The sequence below is a fragment of the Cardiocondyla obscurior genome, linkage group LG04, assembly GCF_019399895.1.
Source record: "Cardiocondyla obscurior isolate alpha-2009 linkage group LG04, Cobs3.1, whole genome shotgun sequence".
NCBI lineage: Eukaryota > Metazoa > Arthropoda > Insecta > Hymenoptera > Formicidae > Cardiocondyla > Cardiocondyla obscurior.
The window spans coordinates 3681326-3700289 of record NC_091867.1 but is presented as its reverse complement, the minus strand read 5'-3'; the positions used below and the strand labels follow the sequence as shown (position 1 = coordinate 3700289).

Here is an 18964-nt window from a genome sequence, read left to right as displayed (position 1 = left end):
GTGAGCTCAATACCTTCATCCTTCCAACGCGATATCCAAGCTTTCGTTGCGTTTAGAGTCCGGAAATAAGATGCCTGCGCTTAGCGTTAATCCCGCTTTAGAACGATGATAAATGGAAGCATTAGTGTAACGAAACATAATACATTGTATTCTCTTTAAACATTTCAGTAATTGCAGTCGAAATATGTTAAGCCTATTAAATAACAAAGAGATATTTCTTAGTACCCCGGTGGATATAAAAAAAAATCTCAATCTCTTCTCTATTTTACGACTCGCGCGCGAAAATAAACGTGGCGGATCTTTTCTTTTTCTTTCTTACCGTGTCATGATTAAATTCTCTTCATTACGCTCGTGAAATGAACCAGATAAGTTAGCTACGAAGCTGCACGCTCTTTCAAGTCCCGAGGTATTCACCATCGCTTATCGGGATCGATGTTTTTGCATTGATACTCGGGTATTTCAGCCGGCTCAAGTATAGTCCGCGAGCGATCGGAGCGCACGCATCTCCCGGTCTCTCCCCTTAATTCCTGAAGTGCGTGTCATCGTACCGACCAAGTGTGTCGCGTGTCCGTGACACTTCCCCTCGGGAAAGCGTGCTCGACGTAAGAGAGCGCGATTACCTTCTTTGTTTCCTCTCGAGGGCGGGGGTGAAGGGTGGCGAGAGGGCGGAGAGGAGGCGCATGTTTCTACGGACGTCAATAGCCCGTAATGCACGTGTCACAAGTAGCGTATATCGTCAAAGCGCCGCGGATACCGGCGATGATAAAGAATGCAGACGAATCGATTGCACACGGCGCTCCGGGACACACGGCATGCATTTCGTTCACTCGGAGTGACACGATCGACGTCGAGGATTGTCGTTTAGCTGGGCGGTTCGCAGATCGCGCGCGCTGTAACAAGCCGCGTCGGTGTGGATGAAAGAATTCCGTCGTGTATCCGGAGAACGGGAGGCAGAGCGCGCCGCGCACACTCGTCGCTCCGCCTCGGTCGGTGAATATTAAAAACGCTGATGAATGTATACAACTCTATCCGGCAGCGTTAAAAGCACGTCACGCGTGCGGATAGATTGCAATAAACGCCGGCGCACTCGTGATAACGCTTTGAAACCCCCTGCACTTTACACGCCGCTGTATCATGCAATTCCCCGGCTCGGCTAGCTGCCTGTTCGCGTATCGAAATACGCGCTGTTACGCCCGTATAAAATACCTTTCGCAAATTGTCGTTACGGATCGGCGATGGCGATCCTGCGTCGTACATTAAATCCGGGTTCTGTAATGGATAAATCATATTTCGCAACTTTTGCGCGGAAACGTCACTGCGACGCGATATTTCGTCGGTCATTTACAAGATTGTGCACTTTATGAAAGATGACGGCCCAATTTCGACATCGCGCTGAAATATCTGCGACTGATCCAGACCCCGTCGGACACGGATGCTTGCAAATTGCGCGCGGATGCTGGCGAGCGATTCAAAGGGCCGGGGCGCCGCATATATTGGGACGCGAAGGGTATACCCGGGACCAAGTTTTCCCGAACTCGGATCATGCCTGCATGTTAGTCAGGACGTGCCTGATCCCGAGCGTTGCAGATTCGTCCCGGTACCCGGTGGGTTAATCTGTCCGCGAATTATCGCCGTCGGTCCGAACTTCTAAACCACCGTCAGCCGAACGCCGACTCGAGAGCCTGATTTACCGCTGCGAAAGTAATTCCGCATTCGCCGAGAGCAGAGAGGAGCCGAAGAGGATGAGAGAATGAGGGAAAAGCCCGTCCGTCTGTAACGTGCCGTAACACACGTACAACGGCGTATCCGCCGTCTCGTTTCCGCGAGATTCCAATCGGTGCGCGCCCGGAGTCGATCAAGTGAAAAAACACTCACGACGTCGCGCCGTACCGACGTACGTTTTATATACGTTCTTTTTTTTCTTCCTTTTTTTTTTCTTGTTTTCTTCTCATCTCCTCCGTCTCCCGTCGGCACCCTCGTTTCCTTTCCCGACGGCGGCGACGGACCCCCCGCGGAAAAATACACGACGGTCGTACGCACACACGTAGAAGCCGTATAACAGAGACGTAAACAGCTATGAGGTACGAGAAGCGGAGGGCGGCTACACGCGTCATACGCCCGCATTCATAGCTCATATGTACAAAGTGACATATGCATACGCGAAGGGCCGAGCGACACGCAGAGCATCGTAATCCCGGGCGTTTGATGTCTACGGAGAAGTTTAAGGTGAAAGCAACCCCCTCACCGCTTCCAGCACCCTTCCCCTCTCCCACTGGGTCCTCTTACTGAAACGACGGGGTAGAACCCGACTAGAAAACGAATGAGCTACGACGGTGCGCGGATACGTTGTTACAAGGTGTCGCAGCCTGTCGTCCACGACTGGTCTATTAATACACCCTTTATTACTCCGTTGAAACAGTTGACAGACGATAGAGGCCTGTTAACGACACCACTATATTTATGTCGAGCTTACGACCGGCGTTTGTAATATCCTTCGCCGTGGGGGCTCCGAAATAATGAAAATGTACCTTCTACGTTAAGATGTAAAAGTAAGAAAATATGACATCGCGCGTCCAAATAAAATTTGAAAGAGAAATAAAGTTCTCTATTAAAAGAAATTTAAGGCTAGATATATTATCTTGGTAATAGATATTTGATTTTTTTTTTTTCAAAAATACCTGACCGTATGACGTTAAGATCACAGCTGGCGATACGTACAGACAGAATTTTAATATATGATAATATTTATTACAACATACTTTTTCAATATTAAAAAAATATATCAAGCGTCTCGTATTCAGCGTCCAGCGCTTAGCTTTCCGGATTTGGAGACCATGTTTCTTTTCTCCGTCGGTGAAAAGGAAAGGAAGAATCACGGGTCTGAACGTATCGCCGTAAACATCGAAGAGAAACGATGCAAGGTAAATACGTGGTCATAACACCATACATCTCCTAGCCTAGCGGGATCAGATCGAACAGCCTCAAGACATTATTCTCCGAGTTTATCGACGCTGACGGTAACGCCGAGACACGGCCGATCAATCAAAATCAAGGAAACGACCGTTCGATGCAATTAACATCCTCCCTCGCGAAATTACCTCACGCCCCGGTATGTACAGGCAGGCGCGAGTGTTGAAACCGGCGGGAGAGATCCGGAGTATATTAGCAGCATTAATTACGCGACCCTTCGACTCGTCGTTGCGAGGGTGGTTATATGCGAGGGCCAACCCCCTGCCGAAATCCGCAGGTCGCAACAGAAACGAATGACCGGGGCCGAGCGGCAACCCGAAACGAACGATGGGAGCTGAGTGCCTTTGCGTAGCGGTCAATCCTTGCCTGAGCAAATAATCTCAACCCCCCGCGTCTCCTATTAATTTACTTGAGCACCGTCTTTATAAGATTCGCGGGGGATGCGCATAAACGATGATAGTTTAAATCGGTATATATCTCGAACGTAAAAAGTCGCACAGCATCCTAAGAATGTGCAAGAGATGCAGACTTTTTCATCAATCGTAAAAAAAAAAAAAAAAAAGGAAACGAAAAAAAATGTGGTAACGCGTAACTTTCTTTTTAGGAGAAACTTCGTTACTTCTCTTTCGCAAAGAGATTTGAGCGAGATTCGCGGAATTCGATTAGGATAATACTTAATTAAAATTTAAATGGAGACTTACTTAATTTAAAAATTCTTCTTCTGATTTTTCCCCCCTTATTCCTCTTGCTGCGCCAAAGAAAAATGTTCATACATATATATACTCGCATTTTTGCAACGTAGTTCCAACATCCGTGAATCTTTTTTCGCGAGATGAAATTGCTAACTTCGCGCATCCGGCGAGTCGTCTTCGCTCGTCTCCCGACGCGACAGCGGAGTGCTGTCCAGAAACCGCGTGATTGTATTAGTGATGTCCGCTGTCGCGCTGCCCGACATTGGCCATTGCCGACGCATGACACGAGTGTCGGAGCGCGCAATGGGAGTAGAGAATCCTTTTATTAATTGCGTCCGAGGGAGCACGCGAAAGGGTAAAAAAGCGGGAGAGCTGCTCGCCCCAAGCCCGGCTGATACGTCCAGCCTGGTCAGCAACCTAAGATTGCGCCGCGTCCCGATAAAATCCCATTAACTTTATCTGCATCCTGCGCGGTGCCCTATGAAAAGCCGTATTTTGCCCGCCTTTATCGCCCGCGCCACCCCAGCCGCACTCTCGCACCCCCACGTCGTGTTATGAGCCTTGCTCTACGACAACAACGGCGGCGGCAACGACGGCAACGACGGCGACGACGACGACGACGACGACGACGATGGTGGTGGATCACCATTACATTGCTGTTCTCTCCTTCCTTCCTTCCGTTGAACGGTGATGTGCGATATATTCGCATAATTACAAGATCGGAGATTTGTGCAGAGGCATTAACGACACGTAGCTATTAAAAGTTAATTTATATAGAAACACGAATCTTTTATTTATATTAACGTATAACATTCCGTGCATTGCTGTGCATTAAGAACTTTTTGAAAGCCGCACGGAACTGCCGGACGGTTAATTAACTTAAATAAAATTCTTTCTTTATAAATGCGTTTTAACGGCGCAAGTAGATCGAAAAATCTTCCATTTCGGTCGCTATGAAATTAAAAACTATCCGTAGAATTTTCAAGTTACAAGTTATAAAAGACTTATTCTATATCCCGACGCCGCTACGCTTTTAATTAGAAGCTATCGATCGGTACGGTTTAATTGTCCTGGTTTTTCGTCTTAAATACACCCCGCCGGGCTAGCTAGGCCATTAAACGATTCATTCGTTGATCACGCGTCCTGCGCAAAAACTCCGGCCGTACTTAATTCTCAGTTCCGAACGAATGAACGTTTGAATCACCTGGTGGAGTAATTACTGCAGTTAACGCGATATCGGCTATTCACTTATCTAACCGCGACTCAAGTCCCCCAGCCAGACTGAGATTCATCATTGATCGAGAGGCGTTGGCGATTTTTGGAAAAAAGCGCGCCGAGGAAAAGAGAGCAGCGCGGGATTCTTTTTAATTTTCTTTTTTTTTTTTTTTTATTATTTTCAAAGAAGTCGTTTTACTCAAGTTCCACGAGCATCTTATTAAAACAAATGGTCGTCCATGCCTTCGGAAGAGACACCCTTAATTACATCGTCCCTCTCGGCAAACCGGGTCATACTATCTGCATACCCATTGTCGTTAAGCGTTTCTACCCAGTTTTTGTACCCCGCGGAACTTATGCCGTTTAGGAATGGTCTCGGATCTTCGCCGGAGATATCCCGCAATACTCATCCTGGAATTCCTTATGCAGGACCTGCGTGCAAGTTTTGTAACCGCGGACAGATCGATATTAAGTGGGACGTTTTGTAATAGTCGTCCCGAGAAGTTCCACGGGCCGTCTTAAAATGAATTTATAACTTTACTAAATTTGACGCCACCCGATCGATCATCTTCATCGAGTTACTGTAATTTAGAAAATTGATGCCCCGCTATTTTCGGCTTGTCCGTGTAACGCAAGACGGAGCGACCTGACAAAATGGCCCCTAATTACCGATTAACCCGTAATGCCTCTTCGCGCGATCAACGCATACGCGAATGCCGAGAATACAAATCGGCATGAAATTGTACAGCTTGTAATAGTGACAGCAAAAGTAGGCATGTACATGCAACACGCCAGCGTATCGTTTACAACCGTTCGATCGAACCACTTAAGTACCGTCGATGTCACACTCTCTCCCTTGTAATTCCCTTGTATTCTTTCTCGGCCTACACGCGTAATACCCACTATGTCACGCATACGCATTTATACGATATCCCGGCAATCTACCAAATGACACGAACAGTCAAACGATTTAGGGGAAGACCATATTGAACGCATCATATATCTTTTTGGAACAAATAAATTTTGGAGAGTATCCCGGAATCTTTTACCGAAAAAAAAAGATTACAAATAAAAAGACTCGGAAAATTTATTCATTTACTTAATCCTTTACGTTTGAGTTCTGTATTCGTATATTTTATAATTCACTTTAAAAAATTCACGACGATTTTATTTGACGTATTTTTAAATATAATTGTAACACAATTTACGAGAATTTTGTGAGACAGAATTGTAAAAGAGTTTGACTAATTTTATACAAAATTGTATCTAAAGTTTTATTCGAAGCTATTGTTTATGGCGCCGCAGTTTCCCTCGAAAAAAAAAAAAAATCTCGGCATACCCCGGTCTCTCGTGGCAATAGAGTAACGAGGGAAAGCGAATCTCCCTCCAACGGCTCACGGTGACCGCGGTAACCGCACATAAATCCAGATCGACCCTTCACCTCGGAATCGCGAGCGGTGATTTAAGTACTCGGCAGGCCGACCTAATATGGTTTCCTAAGTAGAAGAGTGTCATCGAGCGTGTGATTCCCTGTAATGGTCTTTCGCTTTCCAGACCGTTAAGCAGCGATACGTTGAGAAGCCGGCTTCACAAACGACGTACATAGTTAAGATGTCTTAAGAACGTAACTCCCCTTTCTATTTTAATATCTATGAAATAATATACATATAGATACTGAGAGGAGATAATCGAAGCCCGGCAACGTTTGATTTAACAGAGAGTTTCCGCAAATCACGTAACGATTCGTCGAATTTTTAAATACACTTGCAAAATAATTATACCGATTATTATCTGTGATCTATCGCGCATTGTAACCGCGGTAATTTTCGATTAAATCAACATGTTTAAAATGTTAAGATGATCAAACTGAAAAAAAGAATATAATTAATGTACGAACGTAATTATAAATTTCATTTAAAGAAACGAGACGTATTTAAAACATTTGAAAATATTATATAAGATACGTTTTTATATCGTTAAGTTTTCTCAATTTGCCTGCTCATACGTAACACATCACTTTTCCTTATAAATATTCATTTGTTTACGCTGGAAGGGATTAAATTTGTTAACGGCGCCAAAGCAGAATTTATAATTGGAAGGGTTAGCAGACAGAATCTAAACTGGCTTACTGTAACTGTATATAAACGGGAGATTAAACAGTCATTAACCAGTCGCGTTTGTCAGTTACGTGAGAGGTAAATCGAGCAAAACGAGGGCGCCTTGAGAGGGAACATTCGGAAACTCCTCGGTGCTGTTTTGGGTTTCACTCGGGACGTCAATGCACAGACAATTCGCGAGGGACGTGATTGCACGGCTATCGATTTCGTTGCCGGCGCGAAGCACCGGGAAAACGAGACGTTCACATATAAAATGCGTATACCGACGAGGGAGAGAGCGTCACGTTCGAGATGGAAGGCGTCCGATGGTATTACGATCCCTGATCGAGCGAGTGCTTTCTCGGTCTCCGCAGACTTAAGCGCGCGTGTGCGTGGAGAACAATAACGTTTTTACAACCCGGGACCATCGTGCACTTCTCGTCAAGGGGGAGCGTCTCTCCGCAGAGTAGGATGGATGAGCCTGTAAACGCGAGCCCGCAACCACCCCTATGTCGCAATATCGTGCCACAGGGAGACGTAGGAGCCGGTCGGCCTTATTTCTCTCCGGTGGCAGATATCGCGTAGGTGGGTCCCCAAAAAAATAGTGAAATCAGAGCCGCAGCCACACGATGCTAAATTTGCCGGTATACCTCATGTACGTGCGAAGCTACCACAATTCCCGAGATCTTGAAATTAAAGCTATAAAACTTCGTGACAGTATAATGTAATTAAGCGACTTTACTTGGTTTGTCTTAATTTGCGCCCCTAAGTTTTATTAAATACGATAAATATATATACACGGTTTATTTTTTTTTTACCCTTGTCACACTTTTTAAATTACTCCTCCATTTATCGATGTATCATCGTCGCTGACGTTTTATCAGATAAAGTTTTCCAGTGAACTCGCACTCGAGCGAGGCTTCCTTCGACGTGACCTTTGGTACGACGGGTTTCGAGGTCTTGAGATTGTTCGGCGCGTCGCGTTGTAAGTCGACGCAAGGCGCATTATTTATCACGAAAAGCGCTACGGGTTTCTCACTTCGTGATCATTGCCGAAAAAAGTAGTAAACTCTACCGAGAGCCCGATAACCGACGCAGTCACGCAAGCCTCCGATAAGACGGTAGATTCGCTCGTCGCGCTCTCAAGCGAACTTTGTTAAGCTACTCTTCGGTAAATCCGTCTTAGCGTCTTCAGCAGTCGTCGCGACGAGCTGAATGCGCACCGGTGTTCCTCGCGGAAGCAAGCCAATAAATAGATTCGGTAAGGATTCGCGCACCGTTGGAGGGTTAAAGACACGTTCGTCCTCCACCCTTCTATCCCCGTCTCTTTTCGCCTTTCTTTCGGTCTCTCTTTCGCTTCTATCTATCTTTATCTCTTTCGCCGCTCGAGCGTTGTCTAGCTTCTCCGCCCGGTTAAACAACCGACGTTTGCTCAATGTTTCAAACAAACCGGCCGGGTGAGGCTTTATTTGCAGTGAGTCGGGCACCAGTGAGAGCTTCAGCGAGCGAGCCCAGTCACCCTGCACCCAGCAGCAACCGCGATCTCGGTTGAGCTCTTTATGCTCACCGGAAACACGCACGTGTACGTACATATGTATCTACCTACCCTGCTACTTCCACGCGATCTTTCGAGGCACCGCGACGCGTGATCGCGAGCGCGCTACATATGTATGCGTGTGCTTGCTCGCGTATGAAAGCAAATGGAGAACGCGAAAGGAGATTAACGCCACAGCACGGCCCGCGACGGAGAGATATGGAATGCGTAGGGAAAAGCGTACATATAACGCGGTTTCGCCGTGCGATTACGCGTTTGTATCAACGTGATGCGGCGCGCAGAACCCTATTGTGGAATCCCCTTTAAGTCGGTCGCCTAGAGAAACGTCTGCATCCCGGTGCCCACCTCGCTAATGGCCGATTCAATTTACTAATGGTCGCAGCCTCGGCTCGGGTCAGTCCTATTAGTTGGCGAATTTCGTCGATGCTGACTCCGATCACTCGGCGCAGATCCGATCGGTCCCCGAAATCCGCATGTTGCAAGATTAACGCGGAGGTTTCGTCCGACAGTCCAACGAACTCTGCTTCGCCATCGCGCTTCCACGCACAACAGAGTCGTTTCACCCTGGAGATTGAACTCCATCTATATATCGACGTAATTTGCATCATAGCTAGACTGTTAAGAGCAAAGCGGTGCAAAATTTTTATTTTTTTACGGAGTGCGCGAGATCGATTTTTAACTCGCGAAATTTTATATCGTAAAATTAGCCATATTAAATGTTCCCGAATGTAATTCGCATAATCGAGAGACGAAAAAACGACATTATGTACGTTCAAGACGACGCGAAGCGAACGGAGAACAAATTGTCGGAAGCGCTTAATAGCCTTCGATCCGCAGATTATTTAGGGGCCGGAATAAGTTTTGCGCTCGCGTATGTACACGCGATCGATATACCTTTCGCACTTCCGATATCTTTCGAACTGCAGGGGAGCGTACAACTGGAAGGAGAGATAGGGGCCCCGGGGAATGTCCGCGGGGGAACGAGATTGGCATCCGGCCAAACACCGCTGCGTTATCGGCGACGCCGACGGTAAATGCAATACGCAGGACCTGATTTGAATTATGCCGCCTGCCGCTCGTCCGGAGCTAGGTAAACCGGTCTCTCGCGCGCGGAGAGGCGGACATCATAATATCCGCCGGGATATGATGTTAAGCGAGCCGCGCTGGGGGTACCTCCAAACCGATCGAGAGAACGCGAACGAGAGAAGTGCGGCGCGACGGACTTCGCGGATCGATTCGTCATCCGGCAACCAGGGCGCCCGGTTATGCGCGGTTAATGGGCAATCGTGACTTAGACAATGGTCCAGTGTACGTCGTATCTAAGCCCCCTACACGATTCTCCACGGACATTCCAGTTTTTTTACATCGTCGAGCCTATCCCCTCGGTCGATCGACTGCGAACTCGATTCATCTCGGCGGAATTACGAGCATAAATAATAGTCGTATCTGTTTCACCATGCACATATTTAACGCGCATTGGCATCGGGATACATTGACGCGCATCTTTCTTCATCGAATATTTTCATTGACAAGATACTGTTCACGCTCATGCATAAAATACTTGGCGCGAATTGAACGGCCCTTGATAGACAGATTTGCGTGGAATTTGATTTCTAAAATATTTTGCATACGAACGCCGTTATGTATTCATGCGTATTTTCTCAATAGAAATAAAACGCACACGATAAATTTAACTATCTCTTTCTCTTTTATATTTTTATCGCAAAATACAGATCACGTTCCATATGTAAATTATTTTAAGGATTAACTTCTATAGAAATTCGTTTTTTTTTTTTTTTTTTTTTTTTTTTTTTACCGAGGAAAATCTAAAAAGTGGCATTTGTGTCATTTTTACATCTATCTCTCCGGATAAATTCCCTTCTATTATTTCGTCCGCACTTATAGAAGGATCTCTCGATATAAGGCATCAGTTGACCACGGACGTACAAGAATGGGTCTCGCAATCCTCTCAACTATCGACCGTTCGCAAAGTGAACACTCGCCGGGCGAGACAATGGTCGAGAGCGATGAGCGACGTACCCGCTCGAGATCCTCGAAGAGAGAATCTCCTCTTGCCGTCGTTCTCCTTTTTAAATCAGCTACCTGAGACTCGGTCGTATCGCCAATGCGGAGCTCGTTTCCCTCGAACGGAGTACGTGCGCGGCTGTGTCGTCTTCTCGCGTGTATGTCGCGTACCGTACGCGCGTGCATAATGCAAAAGAACGGGCCCCGGTCGAGGAATATATCTCCTCCACCCTCCGCGACGGCACACCGCAGGCCCAAATGTATTCACCCAATTATCTTCGCATCGCCGTGCTCCGCGTTTCATCCCTCCCTTGCCGCGCGTCCCCTCGTTGTGCCGCAACTTTTTCCCCTCTTTCTCTCTATCTTCACCGGCGCATTTGCATGGAATGCATTCATATGAAATCGACCATTCTTCCGCTGACTTCTCCTCTGGCCGCCTTCTCTCGCTGTCTCTTTCTCTCCCTCTCTATCTCTCTCTCTTTCTTTCTCATTCTCTCGCGCAGACACATTCTCGCCACGATCGTCTACGATCTACGTGGCACATCTTTGGGTTCTCTTCGCAACGCGGTAAATCCCACTGAGGATACTCGAGATGTAACGCGCGTCGCAGAAAATTGGTTCGTTAGTAATGACGGCGCGTTCTCTTTCGCTCCTAGCGACACGGCTTGCCTCGATGTTATAATTCGGACCTCTCAAAACTTCCGATAGTGCTCTCCCGCAAAAAACAGCTGTTTACATGCAAAACGCTAATGCGTTGCGCGACGTACCTTTCGCGGTAAAATTTTTTCTATCGATTAGATGTTTTTCTTAATTAATTAATGTTTTTTTTAATCTGTATTAAATTATTAATATCGATAGTTGAAGTGTATCTTCTTCTACTCGCTCTCTTCCTCTCTTTCTCTGACATGTAAATAGAATGCTCGCTGAAAGCTCGCATCGCTCTATGTTGCGACCGCAGAAACGATACGCAACGTAATCCAACGTATGCGCGCGTATAACGCTATCGTATGTAATCCGTACGGTACATAAACGGCGAAACTAGGTCATATTGTAATGTCATAGCAGCAAGTATCGCAAGTACGCATCAATGAAATAACGAAGTACTGTTAATTATGCAGAAGTACATTCACAGAACGTTATCGATCAGGGTTTATTAAACGCAAAGGGATAAAACTCACGCAAAACAAGCAGATTTATTTTACCGGCGTGGTTCCCGGCGTATATACGACCGGCTGTACAACTGAATATACAAATGGAGAAGCCTTTAAGAAAATTGCTTTAAAATTCAATTAATGAACTTAAGAAAATTAGGCGGCGCTTACATGCCGGATAATATAAACGAATTTTATATTTAATTAGAAAGCGCGAGTAAATTGATAACAAGCGGAAAAGTTATTGCATACAAGTATTGCGTAAAATAATATTTGATTTGCCCTCCCGTTGATTGACTTGCACGCTCGTTTGTTATTTTATTAAGCACGCATTTCTAGAATTATGACCTCATCAAGTATAGTAATATGTCGGAAACTGTAAAACGACAATTTGCAAAATATTGTGAGCCTGTGTATTAAAATTCATCGCGATGAGTAACCGGAGAGCAATACGAAAATCGATAACAGGGGGAAACTTTAATTAAAGAAAACCACCATCTGCCCCGCAGCGATAACATCGCAGAGGCATTACATCAAAGAGAGCGCGTTTCACGACGGTTAAAAATTCTGAATAAGACTTCGCGATACCTTCGAAATGACCTTGGGAAATGGCTCTCACTTTCTCAATTTATTTCCTTATTTCACTACCGTCAGTTAAGTCTGCCCGTACAATGCAGATCGTCTTCAGGGTCGTCCACGAGCGACAGGCGGGAAGAAAGCGAGGACGCTTCCCGCACGTCCGGGCAGCTCGCCGTCCCGAAGGCAGAGAAGTGACTATCGAGGAGATAAGGAGAACAAATGAGTGCTTATGGCACGGTGGAGGGTAAGCGATATCTCCATCGTCGTCGTCAGGCAGGCAGTCGCGTCACAAAGCGACCAGGACTAAAGAACTAAGGAGATGCACGATAAGAGGGCGCGATGAGGAGAATAAAGAGGAGAGGGTGGGATTCAAAGACGTCCGACGTTTTAGGTGCTCGAGGGACAGCAGGGAACGTATACAAGGGTACGAAGAGCGGAAGGAAGGAAGGAAGGAAGGTCCTACGCCGCGACGCGGCGAGGGGAAAGCGACACGGATGGGATGGGTGGGCGCCTGGCGTTTTCTGTTTAAGCAACATCAAAGAGCTTGTCGCAAATTTTCTACCGTCCTCGCTCTGTACCCTCCCGCCCCCGCCCTATCCAGGATCATACGAGACCCGTGTTCCATTTACCGCGTACGCGCGCGTACATACGACGCGTTCCAGCTCGGAGTTTCGGAGTTCCCGGCGATAGTTTAGGGCACCGAAGAATGGTGAAACGTCGCGAGCGGGGAACGGCAGGCGGCCGCCGCCTCCGCTAAAAGGGTAAACGTTGTAGGACTGCCGCGGTGGATTTTGGCGGATGCACAACAGGGGATAAAACAACTTCTCCATCCATCTTCCTTCCCACCTCTCGAACGTACGTCGCGTCGACGCGACGGGCGAGCGTGTACGTACGCGCCGCTCATTGAACGAACATTTACGCGCACATACGTACGCACATATTTGTGGATATAAATTTAGGTGAGGGTGACGTGTGTACATGTGTACACACAGGCGCGAGCGAGTATCAACGACCGCAGGGCGCGATGCACTGAAGAGATAATTAAACTTCCTTCCGATCGTTCTCACGAGTTGTGTATGAGAGGGAGCGAAGTGGCTGGCGTCGGGCGATTAAAGTGCCCGATGATTCTACGCGAATCTACGTCACGTTCTTCGTTCAGAAGCCTTTTTATTCGCTTTTCTTTTTTTTTTATATATATTTTTTTTCTCGGAGAGTAAGTTCCACGCGAGAAGCTTATGCCGGACGCTAATAAGAACGCCTTTCAGCACCGAAATACCGTAATTCCTCATCTCAATTGACCTACATAAGAATTCCGCTTATGGTAGGTTCGTGGAATTATCAGCCAATTAAGTTTTTATTAGATACGTTATTAATTATAAAATTTATTTCACATTGAAAAACGCTTTACGTAAAATATTGACAATAACGTGAATTATTTTTATGTCGTCAAGTTGCCGGTCAATATCGTTCTTATATTTGTTTTCGGTTTGAACAATTTTTTAGAAATAACCACGAATAAAATATTGAACACGTAGAAAATAAATTTTGTGCTTAATTGACGTCAAAACGTGTCGAGATGTTGCATCTAGCATTAATATAAAAAACGATGTTTAATAGATCAGTAATTAAGCTTTAAGTAATATCACAGCAATTTCTTCAGTACACGCTCCTCTGAGTATCGACGAATGCAGAGATGGATTCAAAATAGATTTAGCACGCTTATTTACAGCGAAATAAATGAAATATCGTGGCGGTAGTGCACAACATCAATTAATTTAAGGACGCATTAAATGAACGGGGTCGCGTTGACGCGATCTTTGACCCCGAATCGAAAATACAAGTGCTCTACGTCCACGAAATCCACCACCATGCAACTTCCCTTTCCTTCCTTTCCTCCTCTTTCTCTCTTTCTCTCTCTCGCTCTCTCTCTTTCTCTACAACCTCCGTGTCTACGTTATCCTTGTCGTAGCGCACGCGCATCGCTATTTCTCTTGCTGCTCGGCCATAGCAAGGGTAGCATTACATGTGCATAGGTTTCTATATGTACGTGTGTCCGCGACTGCATCTATACAGGATCGAGAAAACTTATGTTCGCAACAGAACGAGCCACGAATGTCAAATTAAATCTGGCGCGATCAATGTGTCTTCAACCGTAGGCTCCCCATTGTCTCGGTGCCGATTCGGCGCAAAATGCGAACGACACCTTGTGTGCAAGCACACTTGGTACCAATAATATTTCAAATAAATTAAAAAATATCTAAACGATTATACAAGAAAAAAAAATTTTTTTATGGAAATAAGATTTAAACAGCGTATACGCTAGGCATATTCATGTAACTTAATATATCCCGATGTTAAAAATGTCATAAGCATTTCGATATAAAACAAGAGAAATGGTTTAAGTTCCCGACGTCATCGTGTTTTCACGCGTCAACCGTGAAACGAGTAGATTTATGCTATCGACACCCAAGCGCTCGCGACCCTTGTGGAAGGCGCATCATCAAGGGCCGACGACCACGACGATCCGAATAGTGGCCGCACCCTCCGTGTGGAGGCGCTGTCTCGCAAGGGTCGCAACACCGAAACGAGGGTGAGCCTGAGGCTCTAGGAGAGTGAGGGTTTGTGTCGCGCGTGGGCGCACGCGTCGAATCTCGTGATGGTGGGGACGTTCAGTGTCACTTTGTGCCGGGCGTTGCGGCGCCTCCACTCTTCAGTCTTTGATCCGCAGCTGCCGCAGTTGCGTGCCGTTCTCGTACCCGCCGTGTCTCCGCGCGACCAGCCGAGATTAACGACCCCCGTCCGTCGTCGTGCGTGAAAAGAGGAGACATCCGCGGCCACAACAACGAGCAATCTTTTGATATCCGGACGCACGATTTTTAATCGCGTAATTGTTGACGCGCGCGTCAACCGAGGCTGTGAAAGTTGAAAATTCGGGGACTGTAAGCGTACTCGTAGAACGACCGCGTCGTTGGTTCGCGATAACGATCGGCGATTCTTCTCCGGAAGTCGACAGCTAAATCACTTTCGGGAAGTCTTTGGAAGTCGACAAACAGTCGGCAACTTCGACGTGACACTTCGGGATCCGATAGGGCGAATTGAAGCGGAGGAAATTGCACCGATCGACCTCGCGAAAAGTCGTGAAAGTTCTCTCGCGCCACACGAGAATCCATAGGTGACGTCCGGCGGTCTGTTATCCTCGACGCGGCCTATCGCACAAAGCCCGGGGATTTTCGGAGCTGCTACACTCGCTCTCCGCACCAGCGCGGGATCTGCGTGCGTTTCTCGGCCTGCTGACCCAATTAGTTTTCACACAATCGAGTACCGACAGCGCTCGAGGCTAAGAGAATGCCCGCGGGCGCGCGTCCACAAAGCGCACCGACTGATCATAGTTTTCCGAACCAAGCAGATTCAACTGTACGACGTGAACTTTGCACGCGCTGAACGTGCTCTCTTTGAAACGCGCGTCGAAATTCGCTGTGCGCGGCTACATCATCGGGCTGAAGAGCCGCTCCGTGCAGCTACGAATAAGAAATACGCCGGCATACTCTCGGGATTTCAGTCGTTTCGTCGAAGTGGCTAGGTGGTGAAATTACGCAACCGATCAGATAGTGGTGTTTCTTTTTCTTTTTATTTTTTTTTTAATTTTCTGTGGAGTGTCGTGAGCACGATTTTGGAGTACCTAGCAGGCCGCGTTGGTGAATGAACCTCGGATAAGGGACGTCGTTATCCGGAGCACGTTCGAGAGTGTCGGCCAAATTCGCGCCGGGGAAAGGGTTGACGCGGAGTTTCGGGTCACGCTGAATCGCCGTGTCGAACATCGCTCGCGGGAGGAAGTTGAACTTTCTCGCTGGCGTTGACAGATCGATAACAAAGTTTGCGTACGCGAATTTCTCCCCCTGTCGTCGTGCCTGCCGGCCGTGTGAGCGGTACCGCGCGGAGTCTGCAGCACGCTTTTGGCGCACTCCACCTCCTTGCTACGGTCGGACGTGGAATGTGTTTAACATTAAACGACTCCTGCGCCCGGAGACCCTGAGGGACCAAGCCTCCGCCAAGCGTTCACCCGTGAACGTCCAGGATCAATGAACTCGCAAACGTGACTCGCAGCGGACTTGACGTTACCCCAGCGACAACGTGTCACGTAATCGGTGCATCTTACGCGTAAACTCGACGTGATATGCGACCATAGGAACGGTCCTTGAAAGAGCGCCCTACCCCGTCGCGGGATTTCGATGCTAATCGTGCGGCGCCCGTCGGAAATCTGACATCCCGACGATCTAACCGTCGTGGCAGCCTGTCGTTTACTTTGCCTACCAAGGAGTATCTCGTCAAGTATCGTCGGAAGGAGAAGCGACACGAGAACACCGTTGACCGCGAACGGGACGTCAGGGGCGCATCCTGCCCCAGGCTCGCTCTCGAAAGTACCGCCAAGTGTGCAACGGTGAAGGGCAACGGCGGATTCGGCGATTATTCGGCGGCGGGTGAATTCGAAGTCTGGGGTGACGAACACCACGCGGCGGATGGTGGTTTAGACCGTCAGGTGGCGAGGCCGCCTTCGCGGCAGCAACCGCGATGCGAAGGCGGTTCTTCCCTGAGGCCGTTGCTTCACGTAGCCCACTGTGAGCTTCACTCGCCACGGGAGGCCGAGCTGCTGCGCCTCGATCATCTCGAGGGCCTCGATCACAAATCCGTCGAGCACGACGCGTACTCGATGATGGATAACTTTCACAGCCCGGTGCCGCCGCCTTTACCACGACGTCACGTCCGGTAAGAAACGTTTATTACGATTACGCACCGGTATTTAACGATCGACTAGGTAAATTCGGATGTGCACCGAACAAATATAGATAGAAGTTGGGCGCTCGGATTTGATTGCGTTTCGTTCCCAGCGGGCTCCTTTCAGTGGAATATCAACGAGCAATTGTGGTATCGCAATAAGGAAATTATCGGATTATTATTTTACCATTATTTATGCCGCAAACTCACGCACGTAGGCAACCTGTAGAAGGTACTTCCTAACGCAATTAAACTGTCAAAAATCTCAGACGTGTATTTAATTTGCGTTTTATTTTTTCCCTTAGTAAATTAAAAATATATATGTTTTCAAAGAACTCCACATTTTGATATATGGAAATTAATAATTACCTCACTTTATGCCGCTTTAAATGCCTGTTGGCGATTCCGTATAATGCAAAAATAATTTAAGTATTAAATTGAATCAATCGACTGCGCTATTCATATTTATTATTCAAATTCGCCATTTTAAATCAAGTGTGCTATTGAGCGTCGATCGATATCAACGTGCGCGTCGAAACGACCCGTCATTAACTCCATCCCTCGAGCGTGAACCCGTCGAACCTCGCTGTATTTCGAGTGCGCTGCGAGCTATATTGGTCCGCAGCATGCACTCGACATGTCAAGCCCCTTATTCCCTATCTTTGTCTTTCGCTCGACGTGCCGTCCGTTCTCTTTCCACGTCACGGATCTTAAACTGTCGAACCGGGATTCGCGCGCTCCGCTACAGCGAGCACGCGGAACGTCGTGCGCAATCTTAGCCCGTTTACCGTGCATCGTGGACGCGGGCAAAGCCGAAAACCCGTGCCTTCGTTTCAGACTACGCTACGTATACGACGATCGATACCGAACGAGCGAGAGGTGCACCGAAAGACGAGGGGGCGAGCACCGGCGACGATTCGAGGCGAGCGAAACGAGAAGAGAGCACCCATCTCTCGCGTTGTTTCCCCCCCCCCTCTCTCCCCGGAAATATTCACGCCCCTCAAGAACCCAGTTTCTTGCGTTACGTCGTTTCCGCGCGGCCCAACAACCTGTTCGCCACGCGATAACGAGCGCGACTAAAATATGTCGTCGACCGCGCGCGTCAGCGTTCGTGTGGCATCCGGCACGTCCCAGAGCGAGATCTACCCGAATTCTACGGCAACGCCCGTCAAGTATGCAAAGTGGCGCATAAATTCGCACGGTATACCGTAATTAAAATTAACGCAAAGCGGACCGACTGCGCGCTGTAACCGCACCATTAACAGCTCGCCGGTGACGCCGGCTAGAGCCTTTTCGAAACCCGTCCTTCGTCGTACCTTGACGAGCGCGCGAAATATGCGCAAATATGTGCGAGCGGAGGTTGTCTGTCTACGTACCCGCGCACGAGCGACGCAAAGCAAACAGGCGGAGGGTTACGTCGAGCGTCTAGACCTCGGGAAATCCACGCATGCCGCACTCTGGCCCGAGAGCAATCAAAGCGGCCCGGAAATCCGCGCGCGTTAGTCTTAGCGAGCGCGGTTCGCCACGGCTCGTAGAAAACACACGTTGTAATCCGACGGATTCTGTCGTCGCGAACGAGTGACACCCTCCTCCCTTCCTCCGTTTTGCGAGGGGGTGCAGCGCGGCATGCGTCGCAGGAGCGAGCGGTATGTCGAGAGAGAGGACCGAAGCACGCGATCGATATATGCACGCACGCGGAGGGCGAGAAGAGTGTACGCGAGTAAGGCAGCGCGCGACGACGCGACGGCCCGCCGCGGGAAAGGCAAACAAAGTGATACCGAGAAGAGGAAGCCGCGACGAGGGTGGCGAAGGAGCGTAGGACGAGAAAGCGACGGTAGGAGGAAGAAGGCGGGTTTAGTGAGGGTACGTCGAGTATGTAAAAGGCGAGCGGCGCGGGGCGGCTGCACG

General features: G+C 48.0%; 1 protein-coding gene across 8 annotated transcripts in view; it reads left to right on the top strand.

Moving 5' to 3' along the window:
- Window positions 1–18964, top strand: part of Ten-a (tenascin accessory) — a 448965-nt gene that overhangs the window by 354896 nt on the left and 75105 nt on the right. The window contains exon 1 of one of the 8 annotated variants that reach the window (XM_070655999.1): window positions 14718–17047. The exons of the other annotated variants lie outside the window; for them this stretch is intronic. Coding sequence (XP_070512100.1) covers window positions 16992–17047 — 56 coding nt within the window. The 5' untranslated portion in view covers window positions 14718–16991. Of the gene's footprint in view, window positions 1–14717; window positions 17048–18964 lie in introns of those variants that run through there. 8 annotated transcript variants of the gene reach the window in all.